The following is an 18,933-nucleotide window of genomic DNA, read 5'->3' as shown; positions in this document are numbered from 1 at the left end:
ACAAAGACAAAAAGCGACCCGGTCACCTTACTAATACCGTAATTTTCAAGAGGTTCTTAGAGATAACGGCTTCTGTTCTATTTAATCATATTAGACAACTGTATACAAAACAGATTATTTTTTCTGTTGGGTGGAAATTGGCAATGATGTTTTGTGGTGATGGAAAGAATGAGATGTGCATCTGTATGGTGATGATGAACGTAGGGCTTGGCAATGATGTTTTGTGATGATGGAACAACTGAGATGTGCGTCTGTATGGCGTGATGAACGTAGGGCGGTTAGTCCGGTGCGTATGCGTGTCACGCACGCAGGAAGCCTGCGGCGACCTTCAACACGCGCGCCATGGCCGCTGTCCACTGCTGATCGCTTCGGCTTTATTGTTCACATTGTTGCTATTGCCATCTGATTGTACTGATTGTTTGTATCGTATCACAGTAGATTATTATTTTGACATAATATTGCACAAATTATTTGAACAAATAAATGTTGTCATCAGTAATGAAGGCCTATGTTATTGTATACATTTTATTGAATAACTAAATACTATAATATGAGTAAATATTTATTTATTATAATAGTATTAATAATAATAACATCTTATTATTATTAACATCACACGCGGCATCTAGTCCCACGCTAAGCAGAGTTTATGTTATTGATACTAGACAACTGATATATGTTACATGATACAAACAATCATATAAAAAATGTTTGTACCGTACGAGGAATCGAAACTGCAACCATCGAATGTAAGACGTTGTAATAAACTGCTAATCCATCGGGGCCGTTAGACGTATTACAAAGAATGAAAATGTATTCGCACTTCTAATGTAGTCTTCTGCGTGAGAAACTCTGTTTGACTTATATCTGTCGCTAAGCAGTTTGCTTTGTCAGCAGTGTTTATGTGACATCTTAAGTTTGGCAACGCATGGAATCCAGGCATAATATGATGACGTGATATTCGTAGTACTGGTCATGTATTGTATAGGTGCTTGTTGTCACAATCCGTTTGCTTATTTGAATTTACTACTAGTTATAGTACACTTTGAGTAAGTTATATGTACGGCTACAATACTAGGATTATACCTCGGGCTCTGCCTTGTCTAGTGATATGACTGACTATTTAAGTCTTACTACCCAGTAATTTCTTTCCGAACTAGAATACTTATAATTACTGTAGCAATGTTTTTTCATGAAAGTTGAATGATATTGTCAAGCTAACTATATTAAATTTCTATAAGAGATTGTATATAGATTTGTATACAAGTACATAGAAGAGCGTGATTAGACGAATGAAGCAGAAGAATAATGTATAATCGGAGAGGTATGTGAAAGATAAAAATAATAAAAAAAAAATAACTAAACTAATTATTAATTAAATGGAGTTGAATGTAAAATAAAAATAAATCATGAAATTATATTGACTCCACCAAAAATCAGATAATGTTTTTGTAAAATTATAAAAAAAAAATTGTATTCTTAATTTCAAAATTAATTACAATAGACGACATCATAATACACGTGTACAAAAGAACTAGTAAGCAACAATCGAAGGCTTAAAAACGACACAATGTAAGTACATACCCGCTCTTCTCCACGTGACCAACGTGAGGACGACGGACAAAGGGCGTAATCGTCCTATTGACAATAATGAAAAAATAATAATTTTCTACATTCTACTATGGAAAAGTGGTGTTACACACGCGATAGATTCTATTTTAATCTTTTGACAATCACGACGTAATTGAAACTAATTACGAGCACAATTGTTCATTGCGCGTGCGGTTGAATAAGCACATCACGTCCGATCGAGTCGTGCTTGACACTTTTAATTATTTTTTATTTAACTATGCGAAATTATTTAATTTGTATACGGATATAGTAGACAGGTATCAAACAAATATGTATACTTTTGTGTGAGATTTTAACAAAGTCGTGGTTACCAGAAATATTTTATCTTGTTGTAACGGATCGGTGGTGAATACCCACACAGTCCGTGTGGGTATTTAAATGATGAAAACACGTAGTTTATAATATTACAATATATTAATGTGCAGTTACAAACTATCAAAAGAACAATGTAGCAGTAATGTGAAGTATATTAAATAACATATCAACAACAACAACAAAAGAATCGTTCTTAAAATATAAATTTATAGTAATAAAAATATCAAGAGTTTATGGCGGTCGGTCGCCAAGATTGATGAATTAATATATTATTTAATAAAGGGCAAAACTTTATACATCTAAACTTGCAGAAACTAATATGTTATTTTCATTGTATTTAGAAGCTCCGTTGAAGAAGTTCTATAATGATAATGTTGTTGATATTTTCCCGTAATTATTCCGTCAAACAAAGGACAAATTAATTACTATCGATAATTTGTATTTCCTTGATACAAATCTACAGTAAATCAATAAATAATCGAACCACGTACTTATTTAGATCTCTGACATGTGTAGGACTTAAGATTTTAATTAATGGAAATTAGTTATTTATCTATTATAGAAGACTAAGGAATAAATCCGTTCTCTTCTAGAATGTTAATGATAATAAATAACCCTATTACGACTATTTATATCGTTAATACATGATAATTGTGTTTTCACACCAACCGCTAGAGGAAGATTCTTGTCAATATTATTAAAGATACATTCCTGAAATCGTTAAGGTTCTTTTGAAAATTAATAAAATAAACCCATACGTAATGTTTAAAGTTTCCTTGTATATTTGTTTAATGCGTCTTAGAGAAATAACTATTAAGAAATATATGTATTAGTATACATAATATTTTCAATGTTTCTAGTAGAAGAACTAAACTAATTATTCTTATTTGTTATTTGTTTTTCTATATCATCAAGAATCAACAATAATAATCATAAAACAACGTACGTATAATATTATGCGTTTTACGAATATATGTTTAGTTCAATAGTTGTTGATCTAATTACTAAGTTACTATTATAATCAAGTCCACGAGTTGCTGATGGCGCAGCGTGAAATCTGTCATCTTATAGGTATGTACCTGCGTATAACGAAGAACGTGGCTCTAATTCGTGCAGTATTATTATGCTACTGCGTTACACTTACATGTTTTGAATTAAGTTCAACAAGATGCAAGTAAACAATTAGATAGATACCTGTCAAGAAAAATAACATCAATTAGTAATAAATCTTTTGTGTATTTATTAGAGTTTCTTTGCAAGAACATATATACTGTATCCGTTTGTAATAATTAGTGCTCTGATGGTTTTTAAGAAGCATGTACCACATATTCCAGATGTGACTGGTAAATACGTCGTGTGAGTGGGTGCTGTTCTAGATACATTAAGCGTTACAAGGTGCTCTTATTATTTGGTGGCGATATACAATAACGCAAAATTGTATATATGTATAATACGAGTAATGTATTTAATGAAATATGTAGATGTATGTATAAATGTTATATGTATATACAATCAATTTCAACTTGATTAGATACAGGTGGTCTTGTCATATATTTTGAATATGTGACAAATTTATTTGTATATTTCTATATATCTGTTCAATTAGAAAGAAAAAGTGAACAAGGTTAGACTACTGTATTATAGAAAATCATTCCATCTTAAAAATAATGTTACGTTAATCTTAAGAAATTTTCTTAAAATCTTTAGAATCAGCAATTTTCTTGAAAATTGCAATTCAAACGCAACATTACCATTTTTTTATCGTAATTGTGTAAATAACCCATTATAGCTTGATTTTAATATTTTTGTATATACCTATTGATTGTCTGTAATTAGTTATCTTAATTAGTTAATCTTATATTTCATGTGATATAGGAGGCACGAAAGCAATGAGTCTTTCTTGGTTATGCTGAAAACTCTGGATTTTCAATTAGTACAGTTTACAAACTGCACTAAAATCACTTCCTAAATCGCGTCGTGTATAGTGAAATCAATAGTGTGCGCGCAGATTTTATTCCATCACGACAGCTTAATAGCACCTGATTTTAGTGTCGTGTGTTGGTCGTTTAAATTATTAAGCTAGATTAGAACCATAGTGCATTACGCATGAATGTCTTATTTGTACGTACTGAGTACAAGGAAGCGTTTAGGAATATTTGCACGTGTTCGTCTTCTCAGTAAGGCATATCAGACTGATCACTTAGAACAGATGTACTTACTTCCGAGAACAAACTTGCGTGACATAGGTCAAATAATTTCAACAACAACTCCTAATAAGCGTTTCTATTATCAACGGGAATGTTTGCGTGTGTATATGTATCTGTAAACTAATTCTTCTTAAACGGCAGGACCATTTGGATGTAATTTTCGGATATAGTATGTTGGATGTAAATTTCGTATATATTTAATTTTATTTAATTTGTTTCCTTAATGGTTTGAATAGCCATTTGGACACGGTAGGTAGTGTTGCTTTATGTACAGGGTGACATCTGCTGGATCCGCTAGTATAACTATATTTTCATACCGTTACGGATTGGGTAAATCGAATAAATTTTCCATTTCCATTTCAGAAGTTACTATAAATTTGAAACGCTTTTCCTACAGATTTAACGTCATTTACAGGTCTTAAAAAGATAAAGAGTATTCATTATTATAATGTACATATAAAGGTAATATAAAGTTCGAAATTTTTTTGAGTTCAAAACACTGAAAAAAAAATTTTTCTTGGCTTATTTGTGTACTAGAAAATTATATGTATTTTTTTAAAGGTATCTTTAATCTAGAACTATTATTTGATGCACATAAATATTGCGGTGACTTTCATTTTATCTTAGTCAAATAATTAACTTTTTTTTATCATGTAGCACATATTGTATTTTTTGCACTCGAGAAGAGATAGTGAATAATATATTGTATTGTTATTGATATAATACAAAACAAATACAATTAGGTGAGTCTGTTTGTCTATTTGTTCCAGTACAACACAGATACATATAGTAATGCTGGGATTTCATACTTTGAAAATATAGGTCCCTACTTATTTACAGAGGTACGTACGTATGTAGCTTAGCTTAAATTATAGGGAAGTTTTGCACTTAGCTTTGAGGAGAGGCCATGTGTTGGTTTGTTTCGTGTGGTGGTTTAATATGATAGGTACTTATTTAGTTTAATTTTAATGTATAAATAATTATATATATGTAATAATTATAACTTTGCACCTTACACCGTTATTCAATAATTAATCATAATCCTATTACTTTCATAAATACAGTTCTTGAATTAGTTATATAAATAATATATATATATGTATATTTCTTTATTATAAATGTTTTCCTAAACTGTTAAATTTCTAATTCTATGACTTTTCTGAATAACTTGAAATAATTTCTTTTCTTTCATTCTTCTGTTTAGGTTATCATGTTTTAAATTTGCCACGAATGGTGGTTTAATTTTTAATGGAAAGATATATACATAATTATATTATCTAATATAATTATGTATATATCTTTCCATTAAAATATGTGTTATGACTATTAAATTTAATCATTAGAGATCTAATGATTAAATTTAATAGTCAGATATAGACAGTTCAAATTATGTCATTATATAAAATACCTACACATACCATCGCTACTGTTTCTGAACAGAAACAATTTCAGGTATCTATCTTTGTCATCAATGACAGCCAATGCCACTATTTAATAGTAATGTATTACGTAATATTAATGAAGGTGTCATTCAAAGTGCTCATAGTTTACATGTAATTATTTAAATATACATAATAGTTCTGTGAGTGATGGTTTATGTTGCACATGTGTACTATTGCGTGTTTTTATTATTCATACGAAAACATTGTCTATGCAGTATATCTGTGGTCATTTGTATTTAAATTTACTTACATTACATTATATTGATTAACAAATCATATTGGATTATGGGTTAATTAATATAGAAGTTGTCGTGTAAATAAATTATGGACACGTAACATATTTCTTTGTTTGTACAGTAGTCACAAATTGTAGCTACGTATGAATACCAAATATCCCAAAACAAGGCTTCTTCAAGTTACCAACTTAAATTTTTTTCATTCATAAGTTCTATATTTTCCTAGCGTTAAGATATTAATTTTCTTAACTTCATCTCCTATCTACTATGAAATTGGATTCTACTCAGATCTTAATGTTTCTCTACCACTTTTTATGGTATTTTTTTTTATGTTTCTTATTCATCGCCTATATACATGAACAGCACTACAAACATCAATATATGTGACGTTCCCGATGCCACACATGCATTGCCAGTTCTAAGGACTTAGAATATAATCAATGAAGCCTTTTATCCTTTAATTTTACTATCAAACAACAAACAAAACTTACAAAGCGAGCTGATTGGCCGCTGAAATAGGTAGTCAGACGAATTTTATTCAAAATCATCCATGATATAACTTATTATAGGTACTACATATATTTAATATAACTAGAATAATGGGTACATGCATGTTGCCAAGCTAAGCATATACTAGAGCCTTATTTACGGGAAATTCCTAAATATCTATAATTTATTTTTAAATATGTAAAAGTGAAAGTATTTCTGAACAATAAATTGGTCTAAATTTGGCTTAAATCAGTAGATTATTTACGATTGTAGTTTAATAGTTCATTCGGTCTTTTAAATGTATTCAGAACACAAAATAACATCTGTTCAAATGAATTCATAATCACATGATTCACGAAAAACTAGTTTAACCACTCACAAAATAAATACCTAATCGATTTGCACGGAAGTAGTTTTGTCTGTAAAATTGAAATTGGCTTTAAATTGTGCACTAAATGTACTACCACCCATTTTACTTAATGTAAGGTACATTACTTTATTTTGAACATTCCATATTTACATAAATTATAAAGTAGTTAGTTCACCTCACCACCATTTGATAAATCATCTCACAATGTTACACACAGAGTAGGTGTTAAGTAGTATTTGATTTGCCGTAAGTAAATAATAACTTTAGTATCATATTTTCTAAGTAATTACACACTAAGTATGTTAAACCAAGATAATCATTACTTTGCTTTAATGATATCGATTTATGTAAACAGTTATTATATGTTTATAGAATTTCACTGCTGTAAAAAAAATCGATATCTCATACAAATGTATATTATAACAGCCAGATTTGTAATGAACCGAAATATCATTGAAATACATATTCAATATATATAATAAGATAATTGAAAATCTTTTTTAGGTACTAAAGTTGCTTTCGAAAAATACTATACAGAAACGTCGGATTTTTAGTGATATAAATATATTATGTAGTTACTACTTTAAGGATATATGCGTATTAGTCACTGCTATTCTCTATTAGCACTGTTAGTAATGACGCGCGATAATTTGAGCTGTACAATAATGTCCTGAGGCAACGAAATTTGCATAAATGAAGTAGGTATGTAGCACATACCGACAGCGATTGCCGACAAAGTCGGCCGCGATCTCGCCGCAAGCACAACCTCCGACCGTTATAAGGAGATACTGACCTCAAAATATGTATTTTTGACCCCGTAATTATCGCATTCAAGAGAAATGGTCCTTATACATTGTTGAACTCAAAAATATGATCTATATGTTGTATATAGCTGCCATACAAAAGAAAGCTGTACGTTTATCAACAGTAGCAATCATCATCTTTGGATATAAAACATCCTGCACAATCCAGAATAAGATGTATAGGAATTTGTGTACCAACAACTAGCACAAATTTCGCACCTTGCAGAGATATTTAAAAAAACTTTCTCTTTAATATTCGAAAAAAGAAAAGTTTTCTTTAAAATGCTTTATCAACATCTGTCATTTGTATAATGTCGCCTATGTAGGTTGGTCTATCTCACCTTTTTTTTTAAAGCCAAGGAGTTTGCTAAGTATGACAATAAAATGACAAGGTACGGAAACTTAACATCTTAGTCTTCCGGAATGGCAACACATGACACAGGTAGGTACTGGCATCATATATGATGTGATGTCCGTGATGTTATTCTTGTATATAAGCAACGGCAACGGTTGCCACTTAACATCGGGTGAGCGATCAGCATATGTATTTATAGTTACATAAAAAAATGTTTTAATCAACCGTGTAAGAATGTAGATACAAACATTCTTTGTTAATAAAATGGTATTGTACAAATACTCGGTGTGTTGTGTTTACAATACGATATAAAATCGAAGCCAGTGCCAGCGGATGTCAACGCCCGCTGCGGCATTAGCCATCGAGCGCACCCAAAACCCGAGGTTCTCGTGGCTTTAGTCATTCACATGTTGTGATGTAGTTAGGACTTGTACCACAATATTTTGTATACAATAAAAAACCCAATCAATTACTAATCGGGATAGTTTTATTATAGAAAACCCTACCAATTTTAGCACTATTAAAAATATGTTTAGGGCGCTCCTAGTTAGTATTCCTTCCGATCGCATTTATTTCTATCAGTTTATGACACAAATATCATTAATTGCTATCACTATTACATTCCATATCTCTACTTTATCTGTTATTGTGGAGATTAGCATAATTAAAACATATATTTCTTTGTTTAACATATAATACTTGTTTTTGCTATAAAAATCTTAAAGTTTTAAAAGGTTGTATTAAATATAAAATCTTTTATTTATTAACGGAGATTCGCAAATGAATTGAGTAAAATAAAGAGTTTTAACAACAAAAAGATCACGAGCAAATTTTAATGTGTGGGTTGAATTTTCCATTTTCTACTGTGTATATAAACCCTCAAAATAACCTTTTTATGAGCATTCTTGTGCCAGCCTATCATTTTTGTATTGTACGTAGATATTTAACTAAATAAAATTAAATTGAGATTGATTTCTATAAATTTGTGAAAATATCATATATATCAATAAATTTATATCGTACGTCCATTTAAAATTTTCCGTATTATTTTATATGAAAAGAATGATAATTATCGATATCTAATACTCTATTTTTATACAAATAAATAATTTTACTAATATCATATTTAACTTCGGTTATATATTGATCCATATCTAATTTATTCAGGGTTGTACAAAACAATAATGATCGGAGTGTTTCGGGTAATGACAATGTTGGAGTAGCAGTCCTATTGTTGTCAATTACGAGTATTCCCCGGGCGGTGTTTGGGAACAAAGAAGTGTGTATTATGCGCATGCACATATTGCAATGCTGCGCACGCCCCGCCCGTAGCCACTGCCGTTGCCACTGCCAAGGTCGTGCACGTGTATGATTCCCTACCCTGAGTCAGTCAATAATAATATATATATATATATATTGCTTTTTAAATTTGGAAAAATAATTTCCAAGTCTACGCAGCTACATCCAAGTGACTGTTATATACTATATATATTTATACGAGTATAAATGAATTTAAAAATATTTGTCCTGCACAAACATTACGTGTTTATAACAAATTTTATTATTAAATCTTGTATACCTACACTTAGTAATTAGGATGCAAGTTTCCTAAATACTACCCAAGTGTACACAATATTTCAAGATATATACTCATATTCAGGGAGTATGGAGGAGAGTAAGGAGTAAACGTTTCGATTCTTATTTCTTGGCGAATGTTTGTAAATACGATTGCTATATTTTGTATTTTAAACTTTCTTTACCGTTAATAGAATTACAATTATTCTATAGCACTACATAAACAGTAATAGAATTTAAACTTACGTCGTCTTCGTTGTATGTTATCTTTATCAAAGGCGTTGACAATAAACAATGGGTGGGTAACCTTGCGATGATGCGTGATAACATCATGTACGAGTAGCTACGAGATAACCAAGATTATACAGGAAAGTAATGAGAAATCTGCGAATAATAATTATTGTGAGTCAAACACGTTGTTTGATTCATAATTGCCTATTCTGTAGTAATTAACTTGTTCAATCACAACTGTAACGAAATCAGAGCCTAGGTTACCTAGTCTGAGTCTCTAGCCTAGGTGTGTATAAATATGAATATCCTAGTCAAGTTTTTAATCGTAAGCAGTGAACAACTTCAAGGATTTTAATGAGGCTTATATTTTAAGTAAATGTGAGTCTCGTAAAAAATCGCATATAAGAGCAAGTATTAATTAAATAATGATAAAAATAATACTTGCGAGATGCGAATATTCATACGAAAGTATGAATGTTCGTAAGATAATGCAACCACTAAAATAAAAGATAAATCTACTTCTTATGCTTAATTACTGGAATTCATAGTTCTGTGATCGCCATGGAGTTTATTTTTGTAGACGAAGTTACGATTTTTTAATAAATACGCGACCTTGTTTTGCTATTTTCAGTATATAAAAAATATAATGTTTGTACTGTAAATCCAAACAGCTCAATGGTTATCGTTCATAGGGTATAATTACTTACCCATACTATAAAACTATGGTCAATGTTATTAATTTATAAAATACATAATACAAAATAATTATATTATTGTTTTAATTTCAGATGTACCTAGATAAATTCGGATATTTAAGCCCAATGGTCCGAAATCCCACGAGTGGCCATATCATAGACGAAAGTTTATTTAAAAAAGCAGTCGCAGAGTTCCAGAGTTTTGCTGGTTTAAATGCGACTGGTAAGTAATTAATTAACTTTTATTACATTTTAAATTTTTATATTAATTTATTTCCATATCTATACTAATATTACAAGGCGATGTTTGATTGGTTGAATATGCTGATCTTAGGGATAGCGTTCCTGAATTCAAAAATTCTGTTAGTGTTGGATAACCTATTTATTAAGGAAGGCTATAAGTTATAAAACATCATACAACTGATAGGTGCTGAAATAAATTTTGTAGGAAATTTATTTATTTTCTCTCGCTCTTTCTCATCTGTCGTCTGCTTCATATAGTTGTAGAGATCAAGTAGTAGTTCTTTTCATAAGAAATTAAGCAAATACGGCGTAAGTATTTATATTTGGGAATGTTATTATGTTTTTCTTTAAAGACAGAAAATGACTTTTGAGTAAAATTCTAACAAATCGTTCTTAGCTCGTAAAACAAGTTATTGTCACTTTATACTAGGTAAAGTATTGTTTTTGTTACAATATGTATATATAAGGAACTTAGTATAGAAAATTTAGAATTATATATATTTTATCCATAAGACTGACGGCAGTGTGTATTGTATTCAGTAGTGATATAATTAACAGTAAATAAAGGCCTTACCAAGATGCGTCAAGTGTCAAGGCAAAACACAAGGCAGTGTAAATGAATGTGGTCTAACACAGATTGGATTAATTATACAAATACTTAATATTTGAAAAAGATGATTCGGTGGCCTTATTTTTGTAACATATAGCGAAAATTTAATAGCATAATAATGTCAAAAAAAATGGATATATTGCCTAGGTATTATTGCTAGTTAGGCTATTTGGCATTTTGATTTATTATTGCGAGTAATTTATATCGTAATTTAACGCTAGCCCACTGTTGCCATAGTGTCTCAATTTACTTAAAACAATTTAAAATTAACAGTGAGTGTTGCTATTTCATTCTCACATGGTAATGGTGACATAAGTAAAGTTAATGTACATATGAGATAACATGTGATTCTCGACAATCTGTAATTGAACGACCCTGAAGTTTTTTATATTACAGCCATCGTGTCGTACATACTGAGACTGCAATTACGATTATGTACTACCACGGTCATCCAACTTATTTAAACATCGTAGAATTATGTGGGCAGAACTTGAATCGTTTTGTGACATGTACGTGCTTTGACATGAGAAGTAGTTTATTGGTCTTGACTACCAGTACAAGTGAATATTATGTAAGCAAATAACGCCGCGGACGTATATAAATAAATAATTCATTATGGGCCATTGCACGAGTTCGGATGGAATTTGTTACAAACACATTGCTTGATATGACTCAAATATAGTGTTACTAAAAAAGTAACTTTATATTCAGTACATAACGATAGTTGCAAATTGATTATGCTCGAAATTTCGCAAATGTCGTAAAAAACAACAATGGGTAATTAATGGGCTACATCGTCGTTGAAAAAAAAATGTAAGAGACTAAAGAGAATTATTATTTTTAGTTTATGCGTATAGAGCAGACATTTAGTATTTTACAAAGCTACGGATTGTCATAGTTACATTTAATCCGCAATCAATGTCTGCTCTGTGTGTGAGTCTATAGGCGTTGTTCCTGTTTATTCATCGTTTTCCGCGAGCGGTTTGGTCGATGGTACTGTGTAATTACTTCCTCAGCGACAACTGTCACAAAAAGTTTTGAATTCTGCCGCTAGTTTTACTATTTATAGATGTTTATGTACTTTATTCGTCATTGAAACCAAATGAATTATTTTTTAAATTTATTTAAATATATCGCGACTAAAGCTTATTAGTAATTGTAATTTTACTGATCAAAGTATGGAGACTACTGCTAACATGAGATAATCTTTAATTTTTCAGGTGAATTAGACGACGAAACAAAAGAAGTGATGGCACTGCCAAGATGTGGCGTAAGAGATAAAGTTGGTTTTGGGGAAAGCCGCGCTAAGAGATACGCTCTTCAAGGTAATAATGATAATGAAAATGATAGATTTTAAGAGGATATAGAGTAGTAATTAAACGACTCTACATTCCCTTAAAATGCAATTTAATTTATCATATAAAAATAGATATTTATACTTGCCTTTTTTATCTCAAGAATAATATATCTATATTAGATTGTAATTTATAAAACAGTCTTTATGTCATGTCAAAAGTAGTAAAGGTCGACTCGGAGGACAGATGATATCAAAACGAAACACTTTGTTTTATATACCTTTTCTATTTAGGTTCAAGGTGGCGTATTAAGAACTTAACATACAGAATATCCAAGTACCCTTCGAGATTAAACCAGGCTGATGTAGACCTCGAACTTGCCAAAGCCTTCTCCGTGTGGTCTGATTACACAGACCTGACCTTCACACAGAAACGTTCCGGACAAGTCCACATAGAAGTCAGGTTAGCTTATAAACTGTCTGCGAAAGTGTTATAATTAAAGGAGTTTGCTTGTTTCCTTGATTCTTGGAATTTGTGATGTGTAGGCAGATCTCTAATATCTGTATTAGACTACATGGAAATGACAATATATGTATGCAATGACATAGTCTATTGTGTGTGTAGAACTATTTGAACCAGTAATCACAGTTTTTCGTCACAATCCATGGTAATCTTTGTTGCGTAATTGAACGCAAATGGATAACATTGAGTTGTATGCGTTGCTGTTTGCCTTACCTACTCGATGTTCTATTGTTACTGGTGTATATATTATTTATTGTATTGAAAACATTATAATAGAGTCCAAAGTAATTTATCATATATTTAAAATTATGGTCACTGTAGTGATGTAATAAATGTTGCAATAGATGATTGATAACAGATAGTGAAATAAAAATCTTTTATAATACTTATTTTATTAGTATGCTCGTAGCTGACCGATATAGTTATAAACGAGAAAAGATAATATTACGTAGATAATAATGTATTATCTACTTCATACTGTATTATATACTACATAATACCAGGTCCCTTTTGAACTAAATAGGAATTCTTCCCTTACATACAATAGATTTGCGTCAACAAGTTTCATAACTTGACTGTATGGAAATAAATTGGTAATAATTACATTCGATATGCAATTACAAGTTACGTTTCATCACTACATAAAATGTGATTTAATTATATAAGAATACTAAATGATTGATAGTTTTTAGTATAATAGTACCTTAATAATCTGATCGTTGTTTATGTTTCTTTATGAAATAGAGCCAGATTTTTTTATTGATCGCAATGAAATGGTGCTTCCGTCTACGCTAACGGTAAACGTTGGCAGGACATCTGAGCAAGATGACATGTTGAATATGAAATCAAATCAGTTAGGCCACCATTGCGAATTTACCAGGAATTAAACGTGACATGATGATGTCTAGGGTGGCCGCGTGAAGTGCAAGCTGACATGGCACATTGCTTGCAATGAGGCCACTTTTGTTATTAACAATCCCTCGTAGAGACCATATCAGGTTTTTATATATTTCGAGTATCATGTTTTAATCTGCAATTGTGAGCAATGCTGTGATGTGCGATACTGAGAGTGATATGTAAATGATATGTAAAATGAGTGGTAAATGTTATATAATTCATATTAAAATTATTATGTTTTAGATTCGAAACAGGAGAGCATGGTGATGGTGATCCATTCGATGGCCCCGGCGGCACTCTGGCTCACGCATATTTCCCTGTAAGTATTATATTTAGGTACATACGTACCAATATTAATATACACTAATCTACGAGTAAGCGAAAATATTTGTACCACTCCAAAACTCCAAGGTAGTGAATTCGAATTTGCCTATACCAAAAAACTGTTATTAGTCCTCTTGTTACATATTATAATTATTTCCAATTAAACAAATGTTTTCGCTTAGATTTGTGTATATTAATATTGGTAAGTAAGTTTACTTAGTTGGTGTAATCATAGGTATTGCCAACTATCTGAATATATTTATTCACTTGTCATGCCTACATTTGGCTGAGTGTAGGGGTGGAAACCTGGCTGGGGTTGAACTTATTTCCGCCTCTCAGATTAAATTGACTTATTATCGATATTTTCATTATAGAAGAGTCAGAACTATATTTTAATATACATAATTATTTGGTTTCTGCCAGATTTGAACTCGCGACTTTTGGGTTTAAGTCATAGTAGTAAACAATTATATTACGATGACATACGAAGATAGTACTTAATATTATAATGATAGTATATAATGCAGAGTTACGTATAATCATACAATTTAGTACTACAAATTAACTGTTATAAAAAAAAGTTCACATTATATCTAATTTACCTATAGTTTTTCCAATTAAAATTTATTTGAATATTATTCAGTATAAATGGTTTTTTTCCTTGTTGTGTACTAAAGCATTGAATATTGATATGCGCATGTTCAAGTAATTCTTATTTGAAAAAATAATCTAAATTCAAATCAGATAATAAATATTCATTCCAACGGTAGTGAGTAAACAGTTAATTTGTATTGTGTTTATTTATAATTAGTACTTACTTAAAAACATAATATATTTGTACCAAATAATTTATCTCAGTATTTTTTAAGTATAAATGCAAAAACATTGAATTAACTAAATTAACATAGGACGGTTCTACCCGAATTAACGGAGGAAACGCCATGGGATACGTGTATAGTGTTGCTTATACTTGTGGTTTTAAGTCCAAAAGTACTGGAATAAATGAATATATATTGTAAATAAAATACACTTGTCTTTAGATCATTCGTAGGAATAATTCAAGGCAGTATATTTTTTTTAAAAAAGTGATGGATGTTGGAATTGTAATGAATTATTAGATTAACGAAAATTATTTTACTGTAATCATATAGTATGCCGAGTGGAGCGCAACGTAAATATTTACGGCAATAGGTCGATTGTTACGGCAATAAGTCGATTGAAAGAATTGCTATCGCGCATCGGTGATGGAAACTGTAGACTGAATAGGATCTACATCGTAAATTGATTACTACATTGTGTTACCAGGTATACGGAGGTGATGCCCATTTTGACGACGCGGAGACGTGGACTATCAACTCCCGGAGGGGAACTAATCTATTCCAGGTAAAGTAATTTATGTTTATTCTTTGATTTCTTATACTAAACGCGTAAACAAAACGAATTCTCAATAAACAGTAACTTTATCTATATCAGGTTGAAGATCACGTATCTTCAACCTGAGATATAGCCAAGTCTATGTTACAAACATAAGCTAATAAGAATGTAATAACTCCATAAGCTACTATTTTAGAAAGTCGTCGTCTGTCCTCTTTAATAAAGATGTATTCAAAGTACATTCAAAATGTCCCTATTCTATTTAACTGTTTTTGGGCACTCTAATCCGTAATTCTTTGTCTGAATTGCTTGTTGAGAGCGTCTTGTAAAATGTGTAAAACTTAATCTAATTCTTTAATATGAATAAAAATATTTGCTGTACGAAACTTATAAAAAAATATATTGAAATATTTAATCGAATTAAAGAAATGGAAAGTACTTTATTTTGTTTATATTATTAGTAATATTATGTATAAATTATGAGTAGGTCACATTTTCGATAAATGTGTATGTTAAAAAGATATTTTGAGGAAAATACCGAAGATACCCAATGACGAAATGACGCTAATGATTAATGTAATTAATATGGTATTCGTGTTTTTATTATTTGCATACTTGATATAGTGAGAAAAATAAAATAGAATTTTCATCTCACGTACAATTTATTACAACTTTATTTATGTAGACAATACATATAGTGTTTATTTATATTTGTTTTATCTCGTACCTGTTGTGTGTAGTGTTTACAGGACGATATATTTTGTTTTTAATGATCCATTGAAGTTTTATATGACAAAAGAAACAGTCAAATGTAACCTGAAATAAAAAAAACTGTTTTTACTAAATAAAGTATCTCAGAACTTAGACTCAGACGCTTTTTAGCACCTATATGAAATGACGGTTAACATTAAGTATTTACGGTATGGTTTAATAAGATTGAAAGATACCAACGAGTATATCAGAAACATAGATCATTCATAATAATCAAAATGTTATTAGATGTTCATGATACACTAACAACATTGGACATACTTACATTTGTGTAGTATTGCTGTTGATTTATACTATCTACATAAGGTGGTAAATTATTAATAATTGGATTCTACAGCTCACTACATGTTACGGTTGATGATGAATTATTTTTGTTCCTCAATTTAAAAGAAATAAGTTAAACCATGTAGTTGCATATAGGATACTTCTTAATAAAGAAATTTTATAATTTTAGGTAGCGGCCCATGAATTTGGACACTCGCTTGGTTTATCCCATAGCGATGTTCGCTCAGCCCTCATGGCTCCATTCTACAGAGGTTATGATCCGGCCTTCCAACTTGACCAGGATGATATCCAGGGTATACAGGTAAGATATTAATTTTAATAAACATTATTAGGAAGGCGAGACTTTAGGACAATTTCATTCTTCCAGTGTCTTCACGACCTCCAAATATTCCAGAATTAATGGATGCAGTTCATTGCATGCATTGTTGGTGCTTCAAATTATGATTGGTGTTGACTCAAAGTTTTTTATTAGACTATTCTGTATTCAAGTAAAATGATAAAATTATTTTAATAATAAAAAATACAATATATGAACTATAAAAGTATGTGGCCAGTACGTCAACAACAATGATGATAGTTATTATTATTTCAGTATTGGTAAACTGATCTTAGTCTTAATACAAAAAAATCTCTTCCAGGAAACTATACAGGAGTCGTAAAGAGATGTACGACTAGTGAAACTGGTGAATGAAATTTATTTTTAAAAATAATTGAATAATCAACTCCCTTAAAACTATCTATCAGTAAATTACTTCATCAATATGACTTTTTTTGCACTTAACATGCGCGTTGTATGCGCGTTATGTGAATGGTTTAGTCTTTTTGTAATGAATACAGTTTATATTGGTTACATAAAGATTTACTTCAGTATTATTATATTTTATATAATGTAAGTAGGGGTAAAATAGTATTATGAAATGAATTTTTGGTCATTGCAGGCACTGTACGGTCGCAAAGTTCAGACGGATATTGGTCCAGGCGCAGCGCCCGCACCTGCCCCTGCTCCGAAGCCAGCAACTCCGCGTCCATCAGCAGAGGATCCCGCGCTTTGTGCTAACCCTAAATTCGACACTATTTTCAATTCTGCTGATGGAGCTACATTTATATTCAAGGGTATGTATTTTTTCTTTAATTTTTGACCAGATGTCAGATTATTAAAATTAAATTAAATTTATAACTACATTGTCGAGTACTTCATAATATGAACTAATAATATATAAATAATTAACATAAATGTAATATCTCCTACAAGAGTATATAGACTAAAAGATAGTAGCGTTTTATAAAATTTTATAAACCGAGGATAACTTAGAGCGTTACAGTGATGTAAAAATAAACATCAAGAATAGGTCGATATAATAAAAATAAAAAACGGCTTCATATTTACTCCTCTGCGATCATAACTCGACTGGAACAAAGTAATTGCAGTATCTTCATCTACTATTTATTTTGTATACTTAGGTTATAAGTAAGTAAGTAAGTAAGTAGCTGTAAGTTTTAAATAATGCTTAATATGGAATTTGGGGTAGGTGAGAACTATTGGAGACTGACCGAGGATGGCGTGGCTAGTGGCTACCCTCGTCTGATCTCGCGCGCATGGCCTGGCCTACCTGGAAACATCGACGCCGCATTCACATACAAGAACGGCAAGACATATTTCTTCAAAGGTTCTAAATACTGGAGGTATAATGGTCAAAAGATGGATGGAGACTATCCAAAAGAAATTAGTGAAGGTATTTTTTTATTTTGTTTCTATTTTGCTTTAAATTATATATATTTTATAGAATAACAGTACCGTGTTAATAAAGCATTTTTTTAAATTTAATAATAATTTAAATGTTCACTCGCTGTTAATTTCCCAGGTTAACCAATTCATTCATATTCATAATCAATTATTTCCTATTCTTAATTGTTTGCACATATCTATGCATTATATATTTTGTGGCGTATACAAAGTACCTACCACATTCCAATCAATGAGTCTTATTATTTGAGATATAACTTCAGCAGCTTAGGTAATTCCATTCATTGTATTAACCGCGCATAATAAATGTGTATAAGAATGCCCTAATAACCGTGTTAAGACTACATAAACAATTTTAATGCAAATACTGCGGGGCATTTAAATATTTGTGTGACAACAAAACGCACCACGCTAAATGACTTCTGAAGCATTTTCACTCGTATATCTTCAGTCAATATTAAAAACAAGCTCTCTGCTGCATTCCTAATGGAGTTTGGACTGTACTGCAATTTAGAATG

At 30.8% G+C, this 18,933-nt stretch overlaps 1 protein-coding gene across 5 annotated transcripts in view; it reads left to right on the top strand.

Moving 5' to 3' along the window:
- Positions 1-18,933, top strand: part of LOC131844501 (72 kDa type IV collagenase) — a 36,146-nt gene that overhangs the window by 11,297 nt on the left and 5,916 nt on the right. For all 5 annotated transcript variants that reach the window (XR_009357594.1, XM_059193408.1, XM_059193410.1 and 2 more), the window contains exons 3-10: positions 10,444-10,573; positions 12,424-12,528; positions 12,792-12,960; positions 14,161-14,236; positions 15,547-15,624; positions 16,841-16,972; positions 17,610-17,784; positions 18,201-18,404. Coding sequence is in view for 4 of the 5 variants with exons in the window: in XM_059193408.1 (XP_059049391.1) it covers positions 10,444-10,573; positions 12,424-12,528; positions 12,792-12,960; positions 14,161-14,236; positions 15,547-15,624; positions 16,841-16,972; positions 17,610-17,784; positions 18,201-18,404 (1,069 nt within the window). In the remaining variant the exon portion in view is untranslated. The remainder of the gene's footprint in view (positions 1-10,443; positions 10,574-12,423; positions 12,529-12,791; positions 12,961-14,160; positions 14,237-15,546; positions 15,625-16,840; positions 16,973-17,609; positions 17,785-18,200; positions 18,405-18,933) is intronic.

Source organism: Achroia grisella, unplaced genomic scaffold (genome assembly GCF_030625045.1).
Source record: "Achroia grisella isolate CSIRO2021 unplaced genomic scaffold, CSIRO_AGI_Agris_v1 utg402, whole genome shotgun sequence".
NCBI lineage: Eukaryota > Metazoa > Arthropoda > Insecta > Lepidoptera > Pyralidae > Achroia > Achroia grisella.
Note: the sequence above shows the minus strand (reverse complement) of the source record. Positions and strands in the feature narration are given on the sequence as shown.